This window comes from Leucopleurus acutus (assembly GCF_964270905.1).
Source record: "Leucopleurus acutus genome assembly, chromosome: 2".
In the NCBI taxonomy this organism is placed as follows: domain Eukaryota; kingdom Metazoa; phylum Chordata; class Mammalia; order Artiodactyla; family Delphinidae; genus Leucopleurus; species Leucopleurus acutus.
In genome coordinates, this window is record NC_139143.1 from 129,166,193 (window position 1) to 129,188,404 (window position 22,212).

General features: G+C 34.1%; 1 protein-coding gene across 1 annotated transcript in view; it reads left to right on the forward strand.

Moving 5' to 3' along the window:
• Positions 1–22,212, forward strand: part of LRRIQ3 (leucine rich repeats and IQ motif containing 3) — a gene marked incomplete at both ends in the record, with an annotated part of 212,145 nt that overhangs the window by 27,610 nt on the left and 162,323 nt on the right. The window contains one exon of the mRNA XM_082863265.1: positions 11,866–11,999. Coding sequence (XP_082719391.1) covers positions 11,866–11,999 — 134 coding nt within the window. The remainder of the gene's footprint in view (positions 1–11,865; positions 12,000–22,212) is intronic.

Sequence of the window (22,212 nt, forward strand, 5' to 3'; positions counted from 1 at the left end):
TGGTGTATGAGTCTGGGTCTTGGCCCTCTGGTGGGCAGCACCATGTAAAGGAGCATGTCTAGAGGTGGCTGTGGGCTCAGGAAGTCTTTAGGTAGCCTGTCTATTGATGGGTGGGGCTGTGTTCCCACCCCATTGGTTGTTTGGCCTGAAGCGTCTCCACACGGGAGCCTATAGGCTGTTTGGTAAGGCTGGCTGTTTGTGTGAATGATTCAAGCAAAATATCTGTCTCCAGCAAGAGTTCATGCAGATGCACACTTCTCAATATGTCCACCCCAGCTTTTATGACCCCAGAGAGAGCCACAGCTGCCCCCCATCATCCCATGAGACCCTCCAAGACAAGCAGGTAGGTCTGTCCCAGGCTCCTATGGAGTCACGGCTTTTGCCCTAGGTGCTGGTGCACATAAGATCTTGTGTGCCCCCTCCAAGGGTAGAGTCTCTGTTTCCCCTAGTCCTGTGGAGCCCCTGCAGTCAAGCCCTGCTGGCCTTCAAAGGCAAATTCTCTTGGGGCTCCTCCTCCTGATGCCAGGCCTGTAGTCTGGGGAGCCTGACGTGTGGGAGAACTTCTGCAATATAATTATTCTCCAGTTTGTAGGTGCCACCCAGGTGGTATGAGATGTGATTATATCACAAGTGCACCCCTCCTACCATCTCTTTTTGGTTTCTCCTTTATATCATTGGATGTAGAATATCTTTTTTTGGTAGGTTCCAGACTTTTTTATTGATAGTTGTCCAGCAGTTAGTTGTAATTTTGGTGTGCTTATGAGTGGAGGTGAGCTTAGTGTCCTTTTACTCCACCATCTTGTCCCAGGACCATCAATATTCTATTAATAAGGAGGAAAGGAATATAGATTCTTAGAAGGCAGTTAATACTTTCTGTCACGTGGTGAAAAAATTGAAAACGCGGTACAGGATTGATATTCCAAGGTAGAGATATTTAGCTCAAACACTTAACGTCTCTTTATTCTTAATTCCAATGTAAATTTCAAAAGAAAACTAAAACTGCATATATAGACATATAGTATATATAATTACCAAATTAATATTTTTAAATGAATTCATGCTTGACTTAATAGAGTAATATAGATTACATAATATTTGTAAATATTTAAAATGGTTTTGCTTTCCAAAAAAAAAGATAAAAGAGAAAATACAGTCAATATGAAATACAAAAACATTGTAAGACAACATATCAAAAGTAATACTATAGGTGTAAAAACTATATATTTACATTTATGAATGTGATATACATATAAGTAAATGTACATCAATTATAATTTTATTATAAATAAATGTAAAAACCAAAATCAAGATGTTTATTAGCAATATCATGTCCAAAACCAAAGTAATGCAGTAAAAGTAAAATGCTAAGCAAATATATATTAATTGGAATAAAGCAAAAGACTTAACATTAATCTTAATGTAGGATTCAGTACACAAAACGTTAAGTGGAATAAATAGGAACTGTTTCAGTTGATATAAAAAATAACAACTACAATAAAGTTATTTTTGTTTGGGCATTAATGTACAAAATTGTATTATACAAAATATATAACAGAAATATTTTTGGAAATGTAAGACTAGATAGATAAAAAATAGTATAGGGCCAACATAACATATTTATCTTAATAAATTATCGTATTCAAAGATAATCATACTGGGCTTCCCTGGTGGCGCAGGGGTTGAGAGTCTGCCTGCCGATGCAGGAGATATGGGTTCGTGCCCTGGTCCGGGAAGATCCCACATGCCGCGGAGCGACTGGGCCCGTGAGCCATGGCCGCTGAGCCTGCGCGTCTGGAGCCTGTGCTCCGCGATGGGAGAGGCCACAACAGTGAGAGGCCCGTGTAACGCAAAAAAAAAAAAAAAAAAGATAATCATACTGTCATGGGGATGAAATGTACAGCATGGGAAATATAGTCAATAATAATATCTTTGTGTAGTGACAGATGATAACTTGACTAATTGTTATGATCATTTTGTAATGTATAGAAATATTGAATCACTACATGTGTACCAGGAATTAATGTAGTGTTGTAGGTCAGTTATACTTCAGAAAACAAACAAACTCATAGAAAAAGAGATAGATTTGTGGTTACCAGAGGCAGGGAGCTTGGGGGAGAGGGAATTGGATGAAGGTGGTCACAGTGTACAAACTTCCATTTATAAGATAAATAAGTACTAGGAATGTAATGTACAACATGATTAATATAATTAACACTGCTTTATGTTATACATGTTATAAAAGTTGAGAGTAAATCCTAAGAATTCTCATCACAAGGGAAAATATTTTTTTCTTTTTCTTTTATTTTGAATCTATATGAAATGATGAATGTTCACAAACCTAATTTTGGTAGTCATTTTATGATGTACATAAGTCAAATAATTGTGCTGTACACGTTAAACTTATGCAGTGCTATATGTCAATTATATCTCAATAAAACTGGAGAAAAAAAAATAAGGGTACAGGATTTCACGTCTGGGAAGACAGAGTGGATGTTTCTCTTGTAAAGTACTGCTCAATTCCCTGGACATTATATACATTATATAATTACTATTTATTATATAAGGTATTATATAATGTTATATATTATAGAAATTCCTTGGACATTATATACAGAACAAACATAAAAAGACTATGAGTAATGAAGAGCAGAAACTTGTTCATTAAACAAATGAACCTGAGGAATGAAAATGATGGAGTGAGTTTGCTGGTTTTTTTTTTTTCCTTTATATATCCTAAATTTTAGCTGAAGAAGGCAGTAACCCAGAACGGCCAAAGGGTGCAAACAAAAAAACAAAATACCAGAAATACAAATAGAAGTATCCTTTCTATCCAAACAACCAAGAAACATTCAGTCTAGTAAAACAGATAACTTTTAGTCAATAACCACAGAGAGAAAACTGGTCCTTCCTGCACCCATCCCAGTAAAGCCTGAATGGAGATCCTGGACTTCCATCCTTGTGAGGCTCTAATGAGGCAACCCAACACCTACTGGGTGTTGTCAGAGGAGTCCTAATGGAGATCAGGACTTTCACAGTTGCTCAGCTATAACAAGACTACACCCATAGCAGTGTCAATGAAGAGCACATAGAAGTTGAAACTCCCACCTACACACAGAAGTAACAATGACCTCTCCTGCCCAGCTAGGGGTTAGTAGGGGCTTGAGTGGTGAGGAACTTGGACTTCTACCTCCCGCTTGAAGTAACACGATAATGACTCACATTTCCCCTGCTGGAACAGTGTCAGACAAAGCCAGCTAAAACAGAAATTTTAAATAACAATGAAAGTATTATAATACAGAAATATCTAGGTTTCAGGCAAAAGTCAGTCAACATACAAAGAACTAGAAAGATCTTAAACTGTGTGAAAAGAGACAATCAATAGATGCCAGCACTGAGAAGATAGAATTGTTAAAATTATCTGATAAATTTTAAGTAGCCATGATAAAAATACTTCAATGAGCAATTATAAACATGCTTGAAACATGTACATATAGGAGGCCTCAGCAGAGTAACAGTAGCGGTAAAGAAACAAATGGTAATTTGAGAACTCAAAAATACAGTAACCAAAATAAAAAGCACAGTAAATGAACTAAACAGCAGAATGGAGGGGAAAGATGACATAATGAAGGAAAGGAAAGATAGAAATTACCCAATATGAATAACAGAGAGAAAAAAGACTGAAAAATAAGAAAGAACAGATATTCCACGCAAATGGAAATATATTCCATGCAAATGGAAACATATTCCATGCAAATGGAAACTGAAAGAAAGCAAGTGTAGTTATAGCAGACAAAATAGACTGTAAGCTGAAGACTGTAATAAGAGACAAAGAAGTTCATTATATAATGATAAAAAGGTCAGTACAATAAGAGGTATAACATTTGTAAATATTTACATACCCAAAATAGGAACACTTAAATATATAAATATTAAGAAACTTGAAGGGAGAAATAGACCGCAATATAATAATAGTAAGGGATTTTAATATCTCACTTTCAACAATGGATAGATCATACAGACAGAAAATCAAAAAGAAAAATTGGACTTAATTGTTAGAGCAGATGGACTTAACAGACATAGGAATTCTATCCAAGAGCAGCAGAATACACATTCTCCTCAAGCAAACATAGAACATTCCCCAGGATAGATCATATGCTAGGCCACAAAATAAGCCTTAACAAATTTAAGAAGATGGAAATCATATTAGGTATTTTTTCTGACCATGATAGTATGTAACTAGAAATCAATTACAAGAAGAAAACTGGAAAATTCACAATTATGTGGAAATTAAACAACATACAATAGCCAATGGATCGAAGAAGAAATAAAAAATATATATCTTGAAACAAATGAAAATGGAATGACAGCATAACTTATGGGATACAGCAAAAGTTGTTTTGAGGGAAGTTTATAGTGATAGATGCCTATGTTAAGAAAAAAAAAAAGAACTCAAATGAACAACCTAACTTTACACCTCAGGGAGCTAGAAATAAGAAGAACAAATTAAACCAAAGTTAGTAGAAGGAAGGAAATAAAGAAAGATCAGGTGGAAATAAACAGAATAGAGACTAAAAAGACAACAGAAAAATAAGTGAAACTAAGAGGTTTTTTTTTTTTTTGAAAAGATAAACAAAATAGACCAACCCTTTGTTAGACTTAAGAAAAGAGAGAGGACCTAAGTGAGTAAAATTAGAAATGAAAAAGGAGACATCAAAATTGATACCACACAAATACAGAGGATTATAAGAGACTGCTATGAACAATTATGTTAACAAATTGGACAACTTAAAAGAAATGGATAAATTCCTAGAAACATACAACCTACTAAGACTGAATCATTTAGAAATAGAAAATTTTAACAGACTGATTACTAGTAGGGAGATTGAGTCAGTAATCAAAAACCTCCCAACAAAGAAAAGTTTAGAACCAGATGGCTTTACTGGTGAATTCTACCAAACATTTAAACAAGAATTAATACCAATTTTTCTCACACTTTTCAAAAGAATAGAAGCTAAGCAGACACTTCCAAACTCATTTTACAAGGTCAACATTACTCTGAAACCAAAACCAGTTGAGGACACTACAAGAAAAGAAAATTACAGACCAATATCCCTGATGAACATGGATGCAAAAACCCTCAACAAAATATTAGCAAACCAACTTCACCAATACATTAAAATGATATACACCATGATGAAGTGGGATTTATCCCTGGGATAAAAATATCCCTAACAAATGTAAGCATAAAAATCTATAACAAAATATTAGCACATGCAATACAGCAATATGTAAAAATAAGTATATACCGTGAGCAAGTGGGACTTATTCCAGGTATGCAAGGCTGGTTCAATATTTGAAAAATCAATTAATATAATTCACCATATCAAAAGACTAAATATATATATATATATAAAATATCATATCAATTCATGGAAAAAAACATTTGACAAAATTCAACATCCATTCATCGTTAAAAAACTCAGAAAAATAGGTAGAGAGGGATCTTCCTCTTCTTTATAAAGAACATCAAGATAAAACCTACAACCAACATTATGCTTAATGGTAAAAGACTGAATGTTTTCTCCCCAATACTGGGAGCAAAGCAAAGATACCTGTTCTCATTTCTCTTGTCAACATGTTGCTGGAAAGTCTAGCTAGTGCAATAAAGTAAGAAAAGGAAATAAAAAACATACAGATGAGAAAAGAAGAAATAAAACTATTTGCAGATGAAATGATCACGTATGTGGAAAATACCACAGAATCTACCAAAAAAATCTCTTAGAACTAAAAAGTGAGCTTAGCAAGGCTGCAGGGTTCCAGGTAAACAAACAAAAATCAATCATATTTCTATGTACTAAAAATGAATGCCTGGTCACCAAAATTAAATATATAATGTCATTTATAGTCACTCAAAAGTGAAATACTTAGGTGTAAATCTAACAAAATATGAACAGAACTTGATGGATAAAATATAGCCTTTTCAATAAATGTTACTTGGAACAATTGCACGCGCGCGCGCACACACACACACACACACACACACACACACACAAATGAGCCTCAATGTAAGTTTCACAGCTCATACAAAAATTAACTCAAAATAGATCTTGGAGTTAAATGTAAAACTTAAAACTAAAAAACTTTTAGGAAAATAAAACTGAAAGAAACCTTTGAGATCTAGGACGAGGCAAAGACTTAGACGTGATGCTAAAAGCACAGTGTTTAAAAAGAAAAAATGGTAAAGTGTACTTCATCAAATTAAAAAAATATATATATGTGCTCTGTAAAAGACCCTGTTAAGTGAATGAAAAGATAAGCTCAGAGTTGGGAAAAGTATTTGGAAGTGAACATTTTTTAAATGATAATAGGTACTTCAAGTGGTGGAAATTTGTGTAAAGTTTTTGTTCTTGTCTATGCTTTTCTTCTTTTCTAAAAAATTTATTGTTTTATTATTATGGTTCTAAATTTTATTTTGTTATCTAATGTTGCTTGATTCAGGTGAATTTTTTTTTTTTTTTTGATTTGTGAATTGACTATAGTGTGTTCCCAAAGTGTTTACCAGTGATCCTTAGAAATAGTTATAAAATAATAAAAAATCTTCCTAGCTTTTGTGGGGAGTTTCACACAGGTACTCACCATTTCATGTGACTGTTAAAGTGAATATATTACAGATGGAATAAAGAAGTGAAAACTGCATGTGTTAATTCTATTTTAAATAAACACTTGTGGGATTAGTATGATTTACATTTTTCAATTATGCTGAGAAAATCTGTGTCAAATTAGGAAATTCTGATACAAAAAAAAACAAATGGAATAGAAAAAGGTAGACTTTAGGGACTAGATACATATAAAAGAAATAAAAACATGGAAAAAGTAAAGAAAAAATTAAATACGTACAAATGTACTGAGAATATCAGATTAATTGGAAATCTCTTTATGTAATTACATGCAGTCTGAATGGAACGTAGTTTTAGATTTTTTTTTAAAGTACTCTTCCTGTTGGAACACAAAATACTCTCTTCCATCTGAGTCATTTTTACAAAAGTCTTTACTTTTCTTTTGAAATGCCTCATTATGCTTTATACCAGGGTTAACAGTAGCCCTATTTTCATCCCAGGGTTACAATAGCAAGTGGTAGAGTATAGATATTTCATTATTCTGTCATCTGTTTTGTTGATTCTTGATAGTATTTTGCCTAAGCATGCGTTGTCCTTCGTTAAGCTTTTACTACAATTCTTTAATTCCTTTCATTGGATTGAAAATATTAGTACTAATCATCTTTTATAGTTAATTTATTAATTTTTAAATTTTACATTATGTTAGTTTGGATAAATTGCTTAGTATATTCCTCTACTAATTTTTTAAGTATCAAATAAGGTATACAGAAGTCCTTAAACTGTTGACAGATAACATTGTTTGGATGCTTGGAATGTTTTAGCACTGTTCTAAGTGCTTTACAAATATTTTCTCACAAAAACCCAGTGAGGTTATCTCTGTTTTACAGATGATGAATAGGGGACAGATGGGTTACTTACCCTAGATCACATAGCTAGCAAGTGGTAGAACTGGAATTTAAACCCAGGCAGTTTTTCTCCAGAGTCATCACTCACATAGTGGAGGAAATGCATTACTTTCCCTTAGAAAGTAGATACATCCATTTGTCCTCAGATATCAAATGGTTATGCCATTTTTTCAAGTTTGCAGTGATATCTTTATTGGCATTTTACTGGATAATTGTTCTAGGACATCATAAAACTTGAGTATTGTCTTGAGGTTACTTGTTTTCTGGCAGGGACACTAACTCCACCCACAGCTGATGATTATTCGTTTATCTCTTTAAAGAGATGAGTTATTCACACATTGGTGGGAAGCAGGACTCTGCTGGTGAAGCAGAGTTCTCTGCTGGTGAGAACTGCAGCATCTGACCAGGACCACTTAAACCTAGTCATCTAAATTCCCTCCTGTATTCTTCTCCCTCCCTTCTTACTTATGCAATCAACCTCCCTGCTCCCAAACTACTATAGGGGAGCAAAAATAATTTTCTCTCTACTCTTCTGAGTTCTTGGCTGAGACCCCTGTAATATAAGACAGATTACAAGAGAAAAACAAACAGAAGTTTACTAACATTTATACCTCATGTATACTGAGAAGATACCCAGGGAAAAATGAGTAACTCCCCGAGGTGAGAATTCATGCTTATATACCATCTAAATAAGGAAAGGGAGGGAGGGTGTAGGCCTCTTATGAGCAAGTAAATTATTATTATTTTTTTTTGGTACGTGGGCCTCTCACTGTTGTGGCCTCTCCCGCTGCGGAGCACAGGCTCCAGACGCGCAGGATCAGCGGCCATGGCTCATGGGCCCAGCCGCTCTGTGGCATGTGGGATCTTCCTGGACTGGGGCACGAACCCGTGTCCCCTGCATCAGCAGGTGGACTCTCAACCACTGCACCACCAGGGAAGCCCCTATGATATAATCTTTTGTTTAAATGTTATCCTTTACTGGTTTCTGGTATAGTTGTGATTTCCTGTAATTTTATGGGTTTTTTTTTTCATCACATTTGGTCTCATGGTGTGTGTGTGTGCATGTGTGTGTTTGTGTGTGTGTGTATGTTTTTGTTTAGGGTAACAGGCTGAGGGTGGGGCAAAGTCCAGGGGACTAGGGGAAGGAGAGAGAATCTTAACCAAAGTTTGGTTAACAAGCGTTTTATTCCGACTGCTCAGTATAGACAAAGCAGTTAAACTAATCATTAACAGGCAAAGAATGTGAATTTAGAAAGTCTGTGTCAGGGCCTTGTCAAAGACGAACAAGAGGGACGTTCATGGGTACAATCTAAGTAATATGGTGGAAGCGTTCTTCTTTGTATAAAACCATTTCCTGAAATAAAGGGTTAAGGAGATTTCTTAACCTTCAGTGTTTTCCAGGATCACAGGGCTCAGATAAAATTCACCATTGCCAAGTGTGACAAATAAGTTATTAACACAGGATAATATTGTAGAAGGATATTAAACTCAGATCAATGTCAAGAAAGGCTTCTTGGAGGAAAGAACTGAGTCTCCAAAAGACTAAGATAGTAAGATAAGTAATTGAGAAGGGCAGTCAAGAAACTGGAATGGCATGCAAAAAGCATTGAGGTTTGATTATCAGGTAGTTTTCAGGAATGCAAGTGGTTGAATATTGCCAGAATGGAAGGTATTATATATAGGGTGAAGGAAGATGAGATTGAGAAGGTAAGAAGGGACTAGATCAAGGATTTTGTGTGCCAAGTCAAGAAATTTGTAATTAATCTTTCAATCATATACCAGCAAAAATGCCATATCATCATATCATATCATTGCATTTTGAAAAGTTCATTCTAGCAATAGTGCATATTATGATTTGAAGGGAGTAGGGAGTAGGGATTATTTCAGATATCAGGACATTTTTAGTAAGTTAGAGAAGTGATAAAGACATGCAATAAAGCAATGGTAGAGAACAGAAGAAAATGTAGAGATCAGATGCTTAGGATGTTGAATATATTGGATCTAGCAATATTTGGATATGAAGAAGTGAAAGAGAAAGATAGCCTGGGATGGTTCTAGGGTTTCTGGGTTAGGTTCATATGGGCAATAGCACCATCCACTAAGAGCATGTGAGAAAGCAGGTTAGGGAAGAAGATTCATGTTTGGGCAAGTTGAGTTTACAGGAATATCTTGTTTTATTGCGCTTCACTTTACTGTACTTCACACATAATGCATTTATCACAAATTGAAGGTTTGTGGCAACCCTGCATGGAGCAAGTTTATAAGTGCCATTTTTTTTGACAGCATTTACTCACTTCATGTCTCTGTGTTACATTTTGGTAATTCTCACAATATTTCAAATGTTTTCATTATTATTATATTTGTTATGAGGATCTGTGATTAGTGATTTTTGATGTTTCTACCATAGAAAGATTACAACTTGCTGAAGGCCCTGATGATGGTTAGCTTTATTAGCAATAAAATATTTTTTTAAATTAAGGCATGTACATTGTTTTTTTAGACAATGCTATTGCACACTTAATAGACTACATTATAGTGTAAACATAATTTTTATATGTACTGGGAAACCAAAATATTCATGTGAGTTGCTGTATTTCAATATTCCCTTTTTTGTGGTGGTCTGGAACTCAATCTGCAGTATCTTCAAGGTAAGCCTGTAATTGGATAATCAGTATGACCATATTGTTCTGTAGCGCCAGAGAGAGTTCCTGCTTAAAGTGAGAAATCTGAGAGACATCAGGACATAGGTGAGTGTTGGAGCTGTGGATTTGGTTGCAGTCATCTGGACAGTGTGTTCAGATTGAAAAAAGACAAAATGGAGAAAATCCTTTCAGTGTGACATTAAGTAGGGTATGGATAGGTCTTTAAAAAGTCCAGAAGTAAACATTAGTTATAGGAAAACCCAAGAGTGTGGTGTATAGAAGCCAAGGGAAGTGCTTCAATGAGAAATGTCCAATGATAATTTTGTAAAAGTATTAGATAGGATGATAGGGATAGAAGTCAGTGGATTGAGATACAGGAAGAGAGAAGGTGGGACAGCAAATATGGAATTCTGTTTCAAGGACTCTTAATAAAAGTTAGATACAAAGGATGGAGGGTTGGGATGTGTATGATTATTTGTGTGTGTGCATTTTACAGATGGGCGAGACTACATCATATTTATAGGTGAGACATAGGGACAGTAGCAGGGAAGTAATTGAAAACAGGGAGATTAAACTTAACCATGATGGAGAGCCAATCTTGGACAGGAAGTGAGATACTTCTTGATTTAAGATTAAGTAGAAGTTGCTTCTATTCAGTTTAGATATATAAGAGTTAAGTGGGAATATAGTTAAATTTGTAGGGAAGGGAGGAGTGTTAGTTGATAAAGTTCAGACTTGATAGTCCTATATTCTCTGTGAGAAGGAAGCAAGATGTTTAGTTAGTGCTAGGGAAAAGGCTTTATAGAGAATAGTACTGAAGGTTTACAGTAGCTCCTGTTGGAAACAGAAGCAAGCCAGGGCCAAAAGTAAAGGATTTGCTAATTAGCAATGAATGTTTGTAAGTATAAATCTGAAGTAGTATTAATCTACAAGGCTTTGTGATTTTTTTTTTTGGAGCTGATTAAGTGTATATGTAGTAAAGGTATTTTTTTTTAAACATGACGGGGTTGATAATTTTCAGAGTAGGTACCTTACAAAGAAATGTGTTAGGTTTTTAATGCATAATTTTTACATTCAAGACATAACTAGAGTGGCTTTTTCTAGCCAGTCAAATGATCAGTAGGATATAAGGAGTCTATGATCCCAAATAAAAAATTTGCAGGAACAATAATCTTAGAGATAATTTCTTTAAAGGCAATATAGAATATCTTTCACCAGGGGAATGTGCTGTCTTCCAGTAAAAGTGTGCAACATTCTAGTTAAGATGCCACAAAGTTTTGAACTACTGTAAGTTGTTTTATAAATCCATCATGTATCAGTTTCCTCTGTGATGATCCACAGAATACTTTTAGAGTTTCATTGGATGTCTATTCATGCCATTATCTTTCAGAGATCAACGTGATTATGGGCAAAATTTTATAACTATGATAGCAGATTGTGAGAAGAATCTAGAATGGAGAAAGTTATCCTCATTGATCTTGCATTTTTTTGTAGAGAATTAAAATTATTTGGTGCTACTAATTCTTGGTCTTCTGATCTAATAAAAATAGATATGAAAATAGATTTATTATTTAACTGTTATGTGTATAATAAGATACCCGTGAATGTTTTAATAGTTTATACCATCAGACTACCAAGTTAAACTATCTTTTGGAAATACTTTCATGAGCTATAAATATTAAATATATTTTCTTTATACAGGGATCAACCTATGAGAATGAAATTGATAATATCAAAGTTATTATTTCAAAAATTAATGAAATTCTGGCTCATAACTCACCAGTTTTGATTGTTCAAAGATGGATACGTGGTTTCTTAGTTAGGAAAAAAGTGAGGTATGTTTTATTTTCTTCACTATTTGAATATTAAAAGATGATAAAAAGATATTTCTCTAATATATGCTTTTTTGTATTTCCTGTCAAAATGGTGCTTTATAGACTATTTAAACTAATTTTTAGGAACACACCACAGATTCTATAGTAATATAATATTCAGCATAATCAAAATTTGATTCTCTTATTTTTTCTTTTAAATTGACCATATAAATAACTAATCATTAAAGTTTTTATTAATCATTGTCTGAGTAATTCTGATAGTTAAAGACATTTTAAATTAAAGACATTAGTCAAAAATATATATAAATTTTAAATTAAAGACATTAGTCAAAAATATATATTACATTTCTCTCATGTAATGGGATATAATAGAAATATAAGCCATGTACAACATGAGAGAAATATAAACCATATATATATATGTATGTATATATATATATGAGGATTTTGCATTTTGTTTGAATATGAAGATAGTTTTGCCAAAACATCTGGTACCACATCAGTCTACATTACCCTTTGATTAATGCTTTTTCCTCTCTCTTTGTTCCTTACATCCCTTTCGGGTAGCTGACATTTTACAAACAGAGGAAAACTTTTCCTATAAGAATCTCTTAACATTGTACTTGGGGAGATAAGATAGGATACTCTGTCATCAATTTATTTTAGTCATGACAAACATCAAACATATGAAAAAAGAAATGAACATTCTCTTATAGTTTATTCTCAGATACTAAATGGGAGAATTCATAAGATAGAAATAGAACATGGCCCTGAAATATAGGTAGGATTAAATAGATCTGGAGCTGGCAAATAGACATTCCCTGAGAAAGAAAGATTAGGACATTTCACTGAAATGATATTCAACATTCTGTAAGACAGAGGGTATGTTCTTATGTGTTAGCCTGCATGTGCTAAATCATAGATGGCAATAGCCCTGATTAAGAGAGATAGTATGAGAGAAAAAACTGAACATAATATAGTGCCTGCAACTTCTGAGGATGAGGTTCCATATACTTTTCAAACCAAGGTCAAAGTGTGAGAGAGAGTGGGTTCATCAGTGGGGGAAAAGTAAAGTGATTTGGAATAAAAGATGTGAAAAGAATCAGGCAATTGCTAACAGGTACGTATTTATTTAAAATATTATTTCTATCTCATATGTTCCATTTAAATTAAGTATGCATTTTCTGTGAAATAAACATCTAATTAAAGGGATTTGTCTTTAGTTTATGCCCCTGGGACTGAGTTTTTCTCTCTTAGAATCAAATTTCCTTTGATATTCCTGTAACATGAGATAAAAACTTTGTACATGGAAACAATATCTGAAAATTCAGCATGCATGAAAAGAATTTGAATGAGCTTTGTGGAGAGAAATGTCAGTAGTAATAATATGTCACAGTGGTTCAATACAGACTGACTTGAATTCTTTTTCTCTTTAAAATGCTGTTCCATTAGGCACATTACTTAACTACTCTGGGCCTGAATTTCCTCAAATGTTACATGGTAGAGAGCAGGGACTAATAGCAGTACTTAGTTCGCTGCTTGCTTATGAGAATTGAGATCATGAATATAAAGCACATAGCATCTGGCAAATGTGGATATTACATTCTTATTAGCTGCTATTTAAAAAATATTATTATTGCTGTTCTTCTACCTTATGCTCTCTGCATTATATGATTTTATGGGAAACTTACTCTTTCCTTGGATTTCTTGCTCCTTTCCAATTACATTTACCACAGCATGCGCAGAGCAATCTTTCAAAATTATAAACCTAATCTTATTCACCAACCTAAAAATCCTCAAGTTGCTCTCAATTTGTTTAAGGAAAACTATTGTGATATTTGCCCCTGCAATGTTTATCACATACTTTCATTATCAACACTTACAATACTGAATTGAAGTTGTCTGCATAATTATCTATATCTCCAAATGTACTTACATACTCTGTATCTATAGTATATAACAGAGTGCTTGACACATGTTAAATGCTCAAAAAATATTTGCTGAATTGATGAATATATTAATAAATAGAGAGACTGTGCAAGGTAGAATAAGAAAAATATTTCTGGATTCATTTGTGGAAAAGCAAAAACAGGAACATCTAAGAAACATGCAAAACTGCCCTGAGAGGTGCCTGTGGATTCCTCCAACCTAAAGCTCCAAGTTAGTAGTCCTCTCATATGTCTATTTCTAGCAATGAGAAATGTCTCCCTAGGTGCAAATATTTTGTACTCTGCTGGAAATTTGTTCACTTAAACTGGTTGTAATTTTATATACAGCCTTGAAGTACTGTCTAAATTTAGAAAATTATTATGATTAATGCTGTTATCTTTTTTTAACATCTTTATTGCTTTAAAATGTTGTGTTAGCTTCTGCTATATAACAAAATGAATCAGTTATATGTATATGGGGATATATGTATACATGATGCTGTATCTTTTGAAGTGGTATTATTCTAATATAAATGATATGGTACAAGGGAGGCATACTTTTATTCTTAGAATGAAATATTAGGATCAGATTGGCAGCCTCCTAAACCTAAGTAACAGTAACTACACTGAGGTCACAAGGAGGATTATTAGTTGGGTCAATGGGATGTAAAAAAAGGTAAAAGAATGGAAACAAACATTTATTGAATGTGTGGTGTATGCAAATTGGTATGCAAATACCATGTTAGGTATTTTAATCCACTTTATATCATTTAGTACAGCAGAGCTTTTGAGTTTGTCCTGCATTTTCTATCTTATGGATGAAGAATTAAGAATTTAAACTTGGTTGAGAGGTTGGGATATGTATCCAGTGGCAGACAGCTATGGTTTATTGGATATTTGTGGTCAGTTATAAAGAGATGAAACGGCGTATGTTAAATCTACAAGTGTTACGTTCTTTTGTTTAACATAGCCCAAACTCTGTGCTCTTTTTACTTCTATTTCTGAAGACCTGGAAACAGCTATTTTCCAAAGAGCCCTAGTATTTTTAGTAGGGAATGGTATTTAGGAACCAAGGTCTGGGCACTAAATGTGTTCATTGCTACTGGAGTGTCATGGTTCTTAGGCTATTTCAGCAGACAGAATAGAAAATGGATTTTTTAAATCATAAATTCAAATTTCTAATGCTAATCCAACACAGAAGGTTCTTCACTGCCTTCTTCTTTCCATATTACACTTCCCTTCTTCCACCATGTGAATTCTGGTTGCTAACATTATCAGTAATGTTACTCATTAGCTGAATGCTAATAAACACAAAATAGTTTCAGGATTACTATACATAAACTACTATCAACAAGAAACATTTAATAAAGTTAAAATGTGTTAAAGGATTTTTTTGTCTTTAGATTGGAGATATATAGTTAAAATAATTGTTTTTTAAAAAATAATTGTTGAATGGGTACTTAGTATAATCATAGTATATTAGTTCCTTATCTAATGATTTTATTTCTTTTTAATTTTTAAAATCTTTCTTATTTTCATCTTCCATTTCTCTTAGGGTATTTTCTGTTATGTTCATTATAATTATCCTTCTCCTAGGTTAGTATTTATTTATAAAATGAGTTTTAAATGTCTTATTCTGAGCCCTATCATTGCATTTCTAAATTAGTCTAATTCTAGTTTATGTGGTCTTGTATGTATTTTATAATTTTCTTGATACCTTTTAGTTTACTTTTTAAAATAAGACTATTTTATTTTAGAGTAGTTTCAGTTACACAGAAAAATTAAGCAGGAGGTACAGAGATTTCCATTATACTCCCAGCCCCTGCCCATGCATAGCCTCCCCCATTATAAACATTCCCTATCAGAGTGGTACATTTTTTTTTTAAATTGATGAACTTACACTGACATACCATAATCACCCAAAATCTATAGTTTACAGTAAACTCTTCGTATTGAACATTCTGTGAGTTTGGACAAATGTACAATGACATATATCCATCATTATGGAATCACATTGTTTACTTTTACTGCCCCCTAAAATCCTCAGTCCTCTGCCTAGTCACCCCTATCCCCCTCTCTAACTCTGTCAACCACTCATCTTTTTATTGTCTCCATAGTTTTGCCTATTCCAGAATGTCATATAGTTAGAATCATATAGTATATACCCTTTTCAGATTGGCTTCTTTCATTTAGTAACATGGATTTAAGATTCCTCTGTGTATTTTCATAGCTTGATAAGATAATTTCATTTTAGAGCTGAATAATACTACATTGTCTGGATGTACCAGTTTCTTTATTCATATACCTACTGAAAGATGTGTTGATTACTTCCATATTTTAGCATTTATTAATAAACCTGCTATAAACATCGATGTGCAGGTTTTTTTGTGGACAGTTTTCTGCATCTTTGGATAAATACCAAGGAGCACAATTGCTGGATTGTATGGTAAGATTTTGTTTAGTTTTATAAGAAATTGCCAAACTCTTTTCCAGTGGCTATACTATTTGCATGCCCACCAGCAATGAATGGGAGTTCCTATTGCTCCACATCTTCACCAGCATTTGGTGTTATTGTTCTGGATTTTGGCATGTGTGGTGGTATCTTATTGTTGTTTTAATTTATATTTCACTGGTGATATATAATGTGGAGCATCTTTGCATATGCTTATTTGTCATCTATATATCTTTTTGGTGAGATGTCTGTTAAGGTATTGGCTTTTTAAAAAAAATGAGTTCTTTGTTTACTTCTTGTTGAGTTTTTTTTTTCTTGTTGAGTTTTAAGAGTTCTTTGTATATTTTGAATAACAGTTCTTTTATAGATGCCTTTTTCAAAAATTTGCTCCTAGTCTATAGCTCATATTCTCATTCTCGTAACTTTGTCTTTTGTGGAGCAGAAGGTTTTTAATTTTAATGAAGCCGAGCTTGTCAATTCTTTCTTTCATGGATTATGTCTTTGGTGTTACATCTAAAAAGTCATTGCCATGCCCAAGGTCATCTAGGTTTTCTCCTATGTTATCTTCTAGGAGTTTTATAATTTTGCACTTTACATTTATGTAATATTTTCGAGTTAATTTTCATGATCCATTTTCATGATCCATTTTCGAGTTAATTTTCATGAAAGGAGTAATTTCTGTGTCTAGTTTTTTTGTGTATTCATTTTCTGCACATGACTATTTTAACATCATTGGTTGAAAAGACTATCTTTGCTCCATTGTATGGCCTTTGTCCCTTCATCAAAGATCAGTTGACTATATTTCTGTCTATTTCTGAGTTCTCTGTTCTGTTCCATTGATATATTCTTTCGCCAGTACCACAATGTCTTGATTACTGTAGCTTTATAGTAATCTCAAAGTTGGGTGGTATCTCAGTCCTCTAATTTGTCCTTTTCCTTCAATTGTCTTAGCTATTCTGGATTTTGTACCTCTCAATAAAAACTTTAGAATCAGTTTGTCAATACCTACACAATAACATGCTGGTATTCTGATTGGTATTGCACTGAATATATAGATAAGTTGAGAAGAACTGATATCTTGTCTATATAAAATCTTCCTATCCATGAACATGGAATATCTCCTATTTATTTAGTTATTTGCTTTTGTTCCTCAGATTTTTTTTAGCATCTTTATTGGAGTATAATTGCTTTACAATTGTGTGTTAGTTTCTGCTTTATAACAAAGTGAATCAGCTATACATATACATATATCCGCATATAGAAAAGTTTTTAAAAAGTTCTCCTTGGGGCTTCCCTGGTGGTGCAGTGGTTGAGAGTCCGCCTGCCGATGCAGGGGACACAGGTTCGTGCCCTGGTCCGGGAAGATCCAACATGCCGCGGAGCGGCTGGGCCCGTGAGCCATGGCTGCTGAGCCTGCGCGTCCGTAGCCTGTGCTCCGCAACGGGAGAGGCCACAACAGTGAGAGGCCCGCATACCGCAAAAAAAAAAAAAAAAAAAAAAAATTCTCCTTGTGCCTAAGAAAATAATATACCTTATTGTGGATAGTTACAAAAATATAGAAAGCTACAAAGTTAGATTAAAATTTCCCTTACCTTATCATGCAGTGATAACCACTTTTTTCCCCCATTTTTAATTATTTTTTAACATCTTTACTGTAGTATAATTACATTTTTTTAACATCTTTATTAGAGTATAATTGCTTTACAATGGTGTGTCAGTTTCTGCTTTATGACAAAGTGAATCAGTTATACATATACATATGTCCCCATATCTCCCCCCTCTTGTGTCTCCCTCCCAACCTCCCTATCCCACCCCTCTAGGTGGTCACAAAGCACCAAGCTGATCTCCCTGTGCTATGTGGCTGCTTCCCACTAGCTATCTGTTTCGGTAGTGTATATATGTCCATGCCACTCTCTCACTTTGTCCCAGCTTAATCTTCCCCCGCCCCATATCCTCAAGTCCATTCTCTACTAGGTCTGCATCTTTATTCCCATCTTGCCCCTAGGTTCTTCTATTTTCTTTTTTTTTTTTTTTTTTAGATTCCATATATATGTGTTAGCATACGATATTTGTTTTTATCTTTCTGACTTACTGCACTCTATATGACAGTCTTTAGGTCCATCCACCTCACTACAAATAACTCAGTTTCGTTCCTTTTTATGGCTGAGTAATATTCCATTGTATATATGTGCCACATCTTCTTTATCCATTCATCCGATGATGGACAATTAGGTTGTTTCCATCTCTGCACTATTGTAAATAGAGCTGCAGTGAATATTTTGGTACATGACTCTTTTTGAGTTATGGTTTTCTCAGGGTATTTGCCCAGTAGTGGGATTGCTGGGTCGTATGGTAGTTCTATTTGTAGTTTTTTAAGGAACCTCCATAATGTTCTCTATAGTGGCTCTATCAATTTACATTCCCACCAAAAGTGCAAGAGGGTTCCCTTTTCTCCACACCCTCTCCAGCATTTATTGTTTGTAGATTTTTTGATGATGACCATTCTGACTGCTGTGAGATGATATCTCATTATAGTTTTGATTTGCATTTCTCTAATGATTAATGATGTTAAGCATTCTTTCATGTGTCTGTTGGCAATCTGTATATCTTCTTTGGAGAAATGTCTATTTAGGTCTTCTGCCCATTTTTGGATTGGGTTGTTTGTTTGTATGATATTGAGCTGCATGAGCTGCTTGTAAATTTTGGAGATTCATCCTTTGTCAGTTGCTTAATTTGCAAATATTTTCTCCCACTCTGAGGGTTGTCTTTTTGTTTTGTTTCCTTTGCTGTGCAAAAGCTTTTAAATTTCATTAGGTGCCTTTTGTTTGTTTTTGTTTCTATTTCCATTTCTCTAGGAGGTGGATCAAAAAGGATCTTGCTGTGATTTATGTCATGGAGTGTTCCTATGATTTTCTTTAAGGGTTTTATAGTGTCTGGCCTTACATTTAGGTCTTTAATCCATTTTGAGTTTACTTTTGTGTACAGTGTTAGAGAGTGTTCTAATTTCATTCTTTTACATGTAGCTGTCCAGTTTTCCCAGCACCACTTATTGAAGAGGCTGTCATTTCTCCACTGTATATTCTTCCCTCCTTTATCAAAGATAAGGTGACCATATGTGCATGGGTTTATCTCTGGACTTTCTATCCTGTTCCATTGATCTATATTTCTGTTTTTGTGCTAGTACCATAATGTCTTGATTACTGTAGCTTTGTAGTATAGTCTGAAGTCAGGGAGCCTGATTCCTCCAGCTCCATTTTTCTTTCTCAAGTTTGCTTTGGCTATTTCAGGTTTTTGGGGTTTCTATACAAATTGTGAAATTTTTGTTCTAGTTCTGTGAAAAATGCCATTGGTAATTTGATAGGGATTGCATTGAATCTGTAGATTGCTTTGGGTAGTATAGTCATTTTCACAATGTTGATTCTTCCAAACCAGGAACATGGTATATCTCTCCATCTATTTGTATCATCTTTAATTTCTTTGATCAGTGTCATAATTTTCTGCATACAGGTCTTTTGTCTCCTTAGATAGGTTTATTCCTAGGTATTTTATTCTCTTTGTTGCATGGTAAATGGGAGTGTTTCCTTAACTTCTCTTTCAGATTTTTCATCATTTGTATATAGGAATGCAAAAGATTTATGTGCATTAATTTTGTATCCTGCTACTTTACCAAATTCATTGATTAGCTCTAGTAGTTTTCTGGTAGCATCTTTAGGATTCTCTATGTAGAGTATCATGTCATGTGCAACCAGTGACAGCTTTACTTCTTCTTTTCCAATTTGAATTGCTTTTATTTCTTTTTCTTCTCTGATTGCTGTGGCTAAAACTTCCAAAACTATGTTAAATAATAGTCATGAGAGTGAGCAACCTTGTCTTGTTCCTGATCTTAGTGGAAATGCTTTCAGTTTTTCACCATTGAGGATGATGTTGGCTGTGGGTTTCTCATATATGGCCTTTATTATGTTGAAGTAAGTTCCCTCTATGCCTACTTTCTGGAGGGCATATCTGGAGCGCATATCATAAATTAGTTCCCTCTATGCCTACTTTCTGGAGGGCATATCTGGAGGGCATATCATAAATTGGTGTTTAATTTTGTCAAAAGCTTTTTCTGCATCTGTTGAGATGGTCATATGGTTTTTATTCTTCACTTTCTTAATATGGTGTACCACATTGACTGATTCATGTATATTGAAGAATCCTTGCATTCCTGGGATAAACCCCACTGGATCATGGTTATGATCCTTTTAATGTGCCGTTGGATTCTGTTTCCTAGTATTTTGTTGAGGATTTTTGCATCCATGTTCATCAGTGATATTGGCCTGTAGGTTTCTTTTTTGACATCTTTGTCTGGTGTTTGTATCAGGGTTATAGTGGCCTAGTAGAATGAGTTTGGGAGTGTTCTTCCCTCTGCTGTCTTTTAGAGGGGATTGAGAACAATAGGTATTAGCTCTTCTCTAAATATTTGATAGAATTTGCATGTGAAGCCATCTGGTCCTGGGCTTTTGTTTGTTGGAAGATTTTTAATCACAGTTTCAATTTCAGTGCTTCTGATTGGTCTGTTCGTATTTTCTATTTCTTCCTGGTTCAGTCTCAGAAGGTTGTGCATTTCTAAGAATTTGTCCATTTCTTCCAGGTTGTCCACTTTATTGGCATACAATTGCTTGTCATAATCTCTCATGATCCTTTGTATTTCTGCAGTGTCAGTTGTTACTTCTCCTTTTTCATTTCTAATTTTATTGATTTGAGTCTTCTCCCTTTTTTTCTTGTTGAGTCTGGCTAATGGTTTATCCATTTTTTTATCTTCTCAAAGAACCAGCTTTTAGTTTTATTGATCTTTGCTGTTATTTCCTTCATTTCTTTTTCATTTATTTCTGATCTGATCTTTATGATTTCTTTCCTTCTGCTACCTTTGGGGTTGTTTTGTTCTTCTTCTCTAATTGCTTTAGGTGTAAGTTTAGGTTGTTTATTTGAGAGGTTTCTTGTTTCTTAAGGTAGGATTGTATTGCTATACACTTCACTCTTAGAACTGCTTTTGCTGCATCCCGTAAGTTTTGGGTCGTCATGTCATTTGTTTCTAAGTATTTTTTGATTTCATCTTGGATTTCTTCAGTGATCTCTTGGTTACTAAGTAGTGTATTTTTAAGCCTCCATGTATTTATATTTTTTACAGATTTTTTTCCTGAAATTGATATCTAGTCTCATACCATTGTGGTCAGAAAAGATACTTGATATGATTTCAATTTTCTTAAATTTACCAAGGCTTGATTTTTTTTGCAAGATATCACGTATCCTGGAGAATGTTCCATGAGCACTTGAGAAGAAAGTGTATTCTGTTGTTTTTGGATGGAATGTCCTATTAATATCAATTAAGTCCATCTTGTTTAATGTATTGTTTAAAGCTTGTGTTTCCTTATTTATTTTCATTTTGGATGATCTGTCCATTGGTGAAAGTGGGGTGTTAAAGTCCCCTACTATGATTGTGTTACTGTTGCTTTCCCTTTTATGGCTGTTTGCATTTGCCTTAGGGATTGAGGTGCTCTTATGTTGGGTGCATAAATATTTACAATTGTTATATCTTTTTCTTGGATTGACCCCTTGATCATTCTGTAGTGTCATTCTTTGTCTCTTGTAACAGTCTTTTTATAATGTGTATTTTGTGTGATATGAGAATTGCTACTCCAGCTTTCTTTTGATTTCCATTTTCATGGAATATCTTTTTCCATTCCCTCACTTTCAGTCTGTCTGTGTCCCTAGGTCTGAAGTGGGTCTCTTGTAGATAGCATATATATGGGTCTTGTGTTTGTATCCATTCAGCCAGTCTATGTTGGAGCATTTA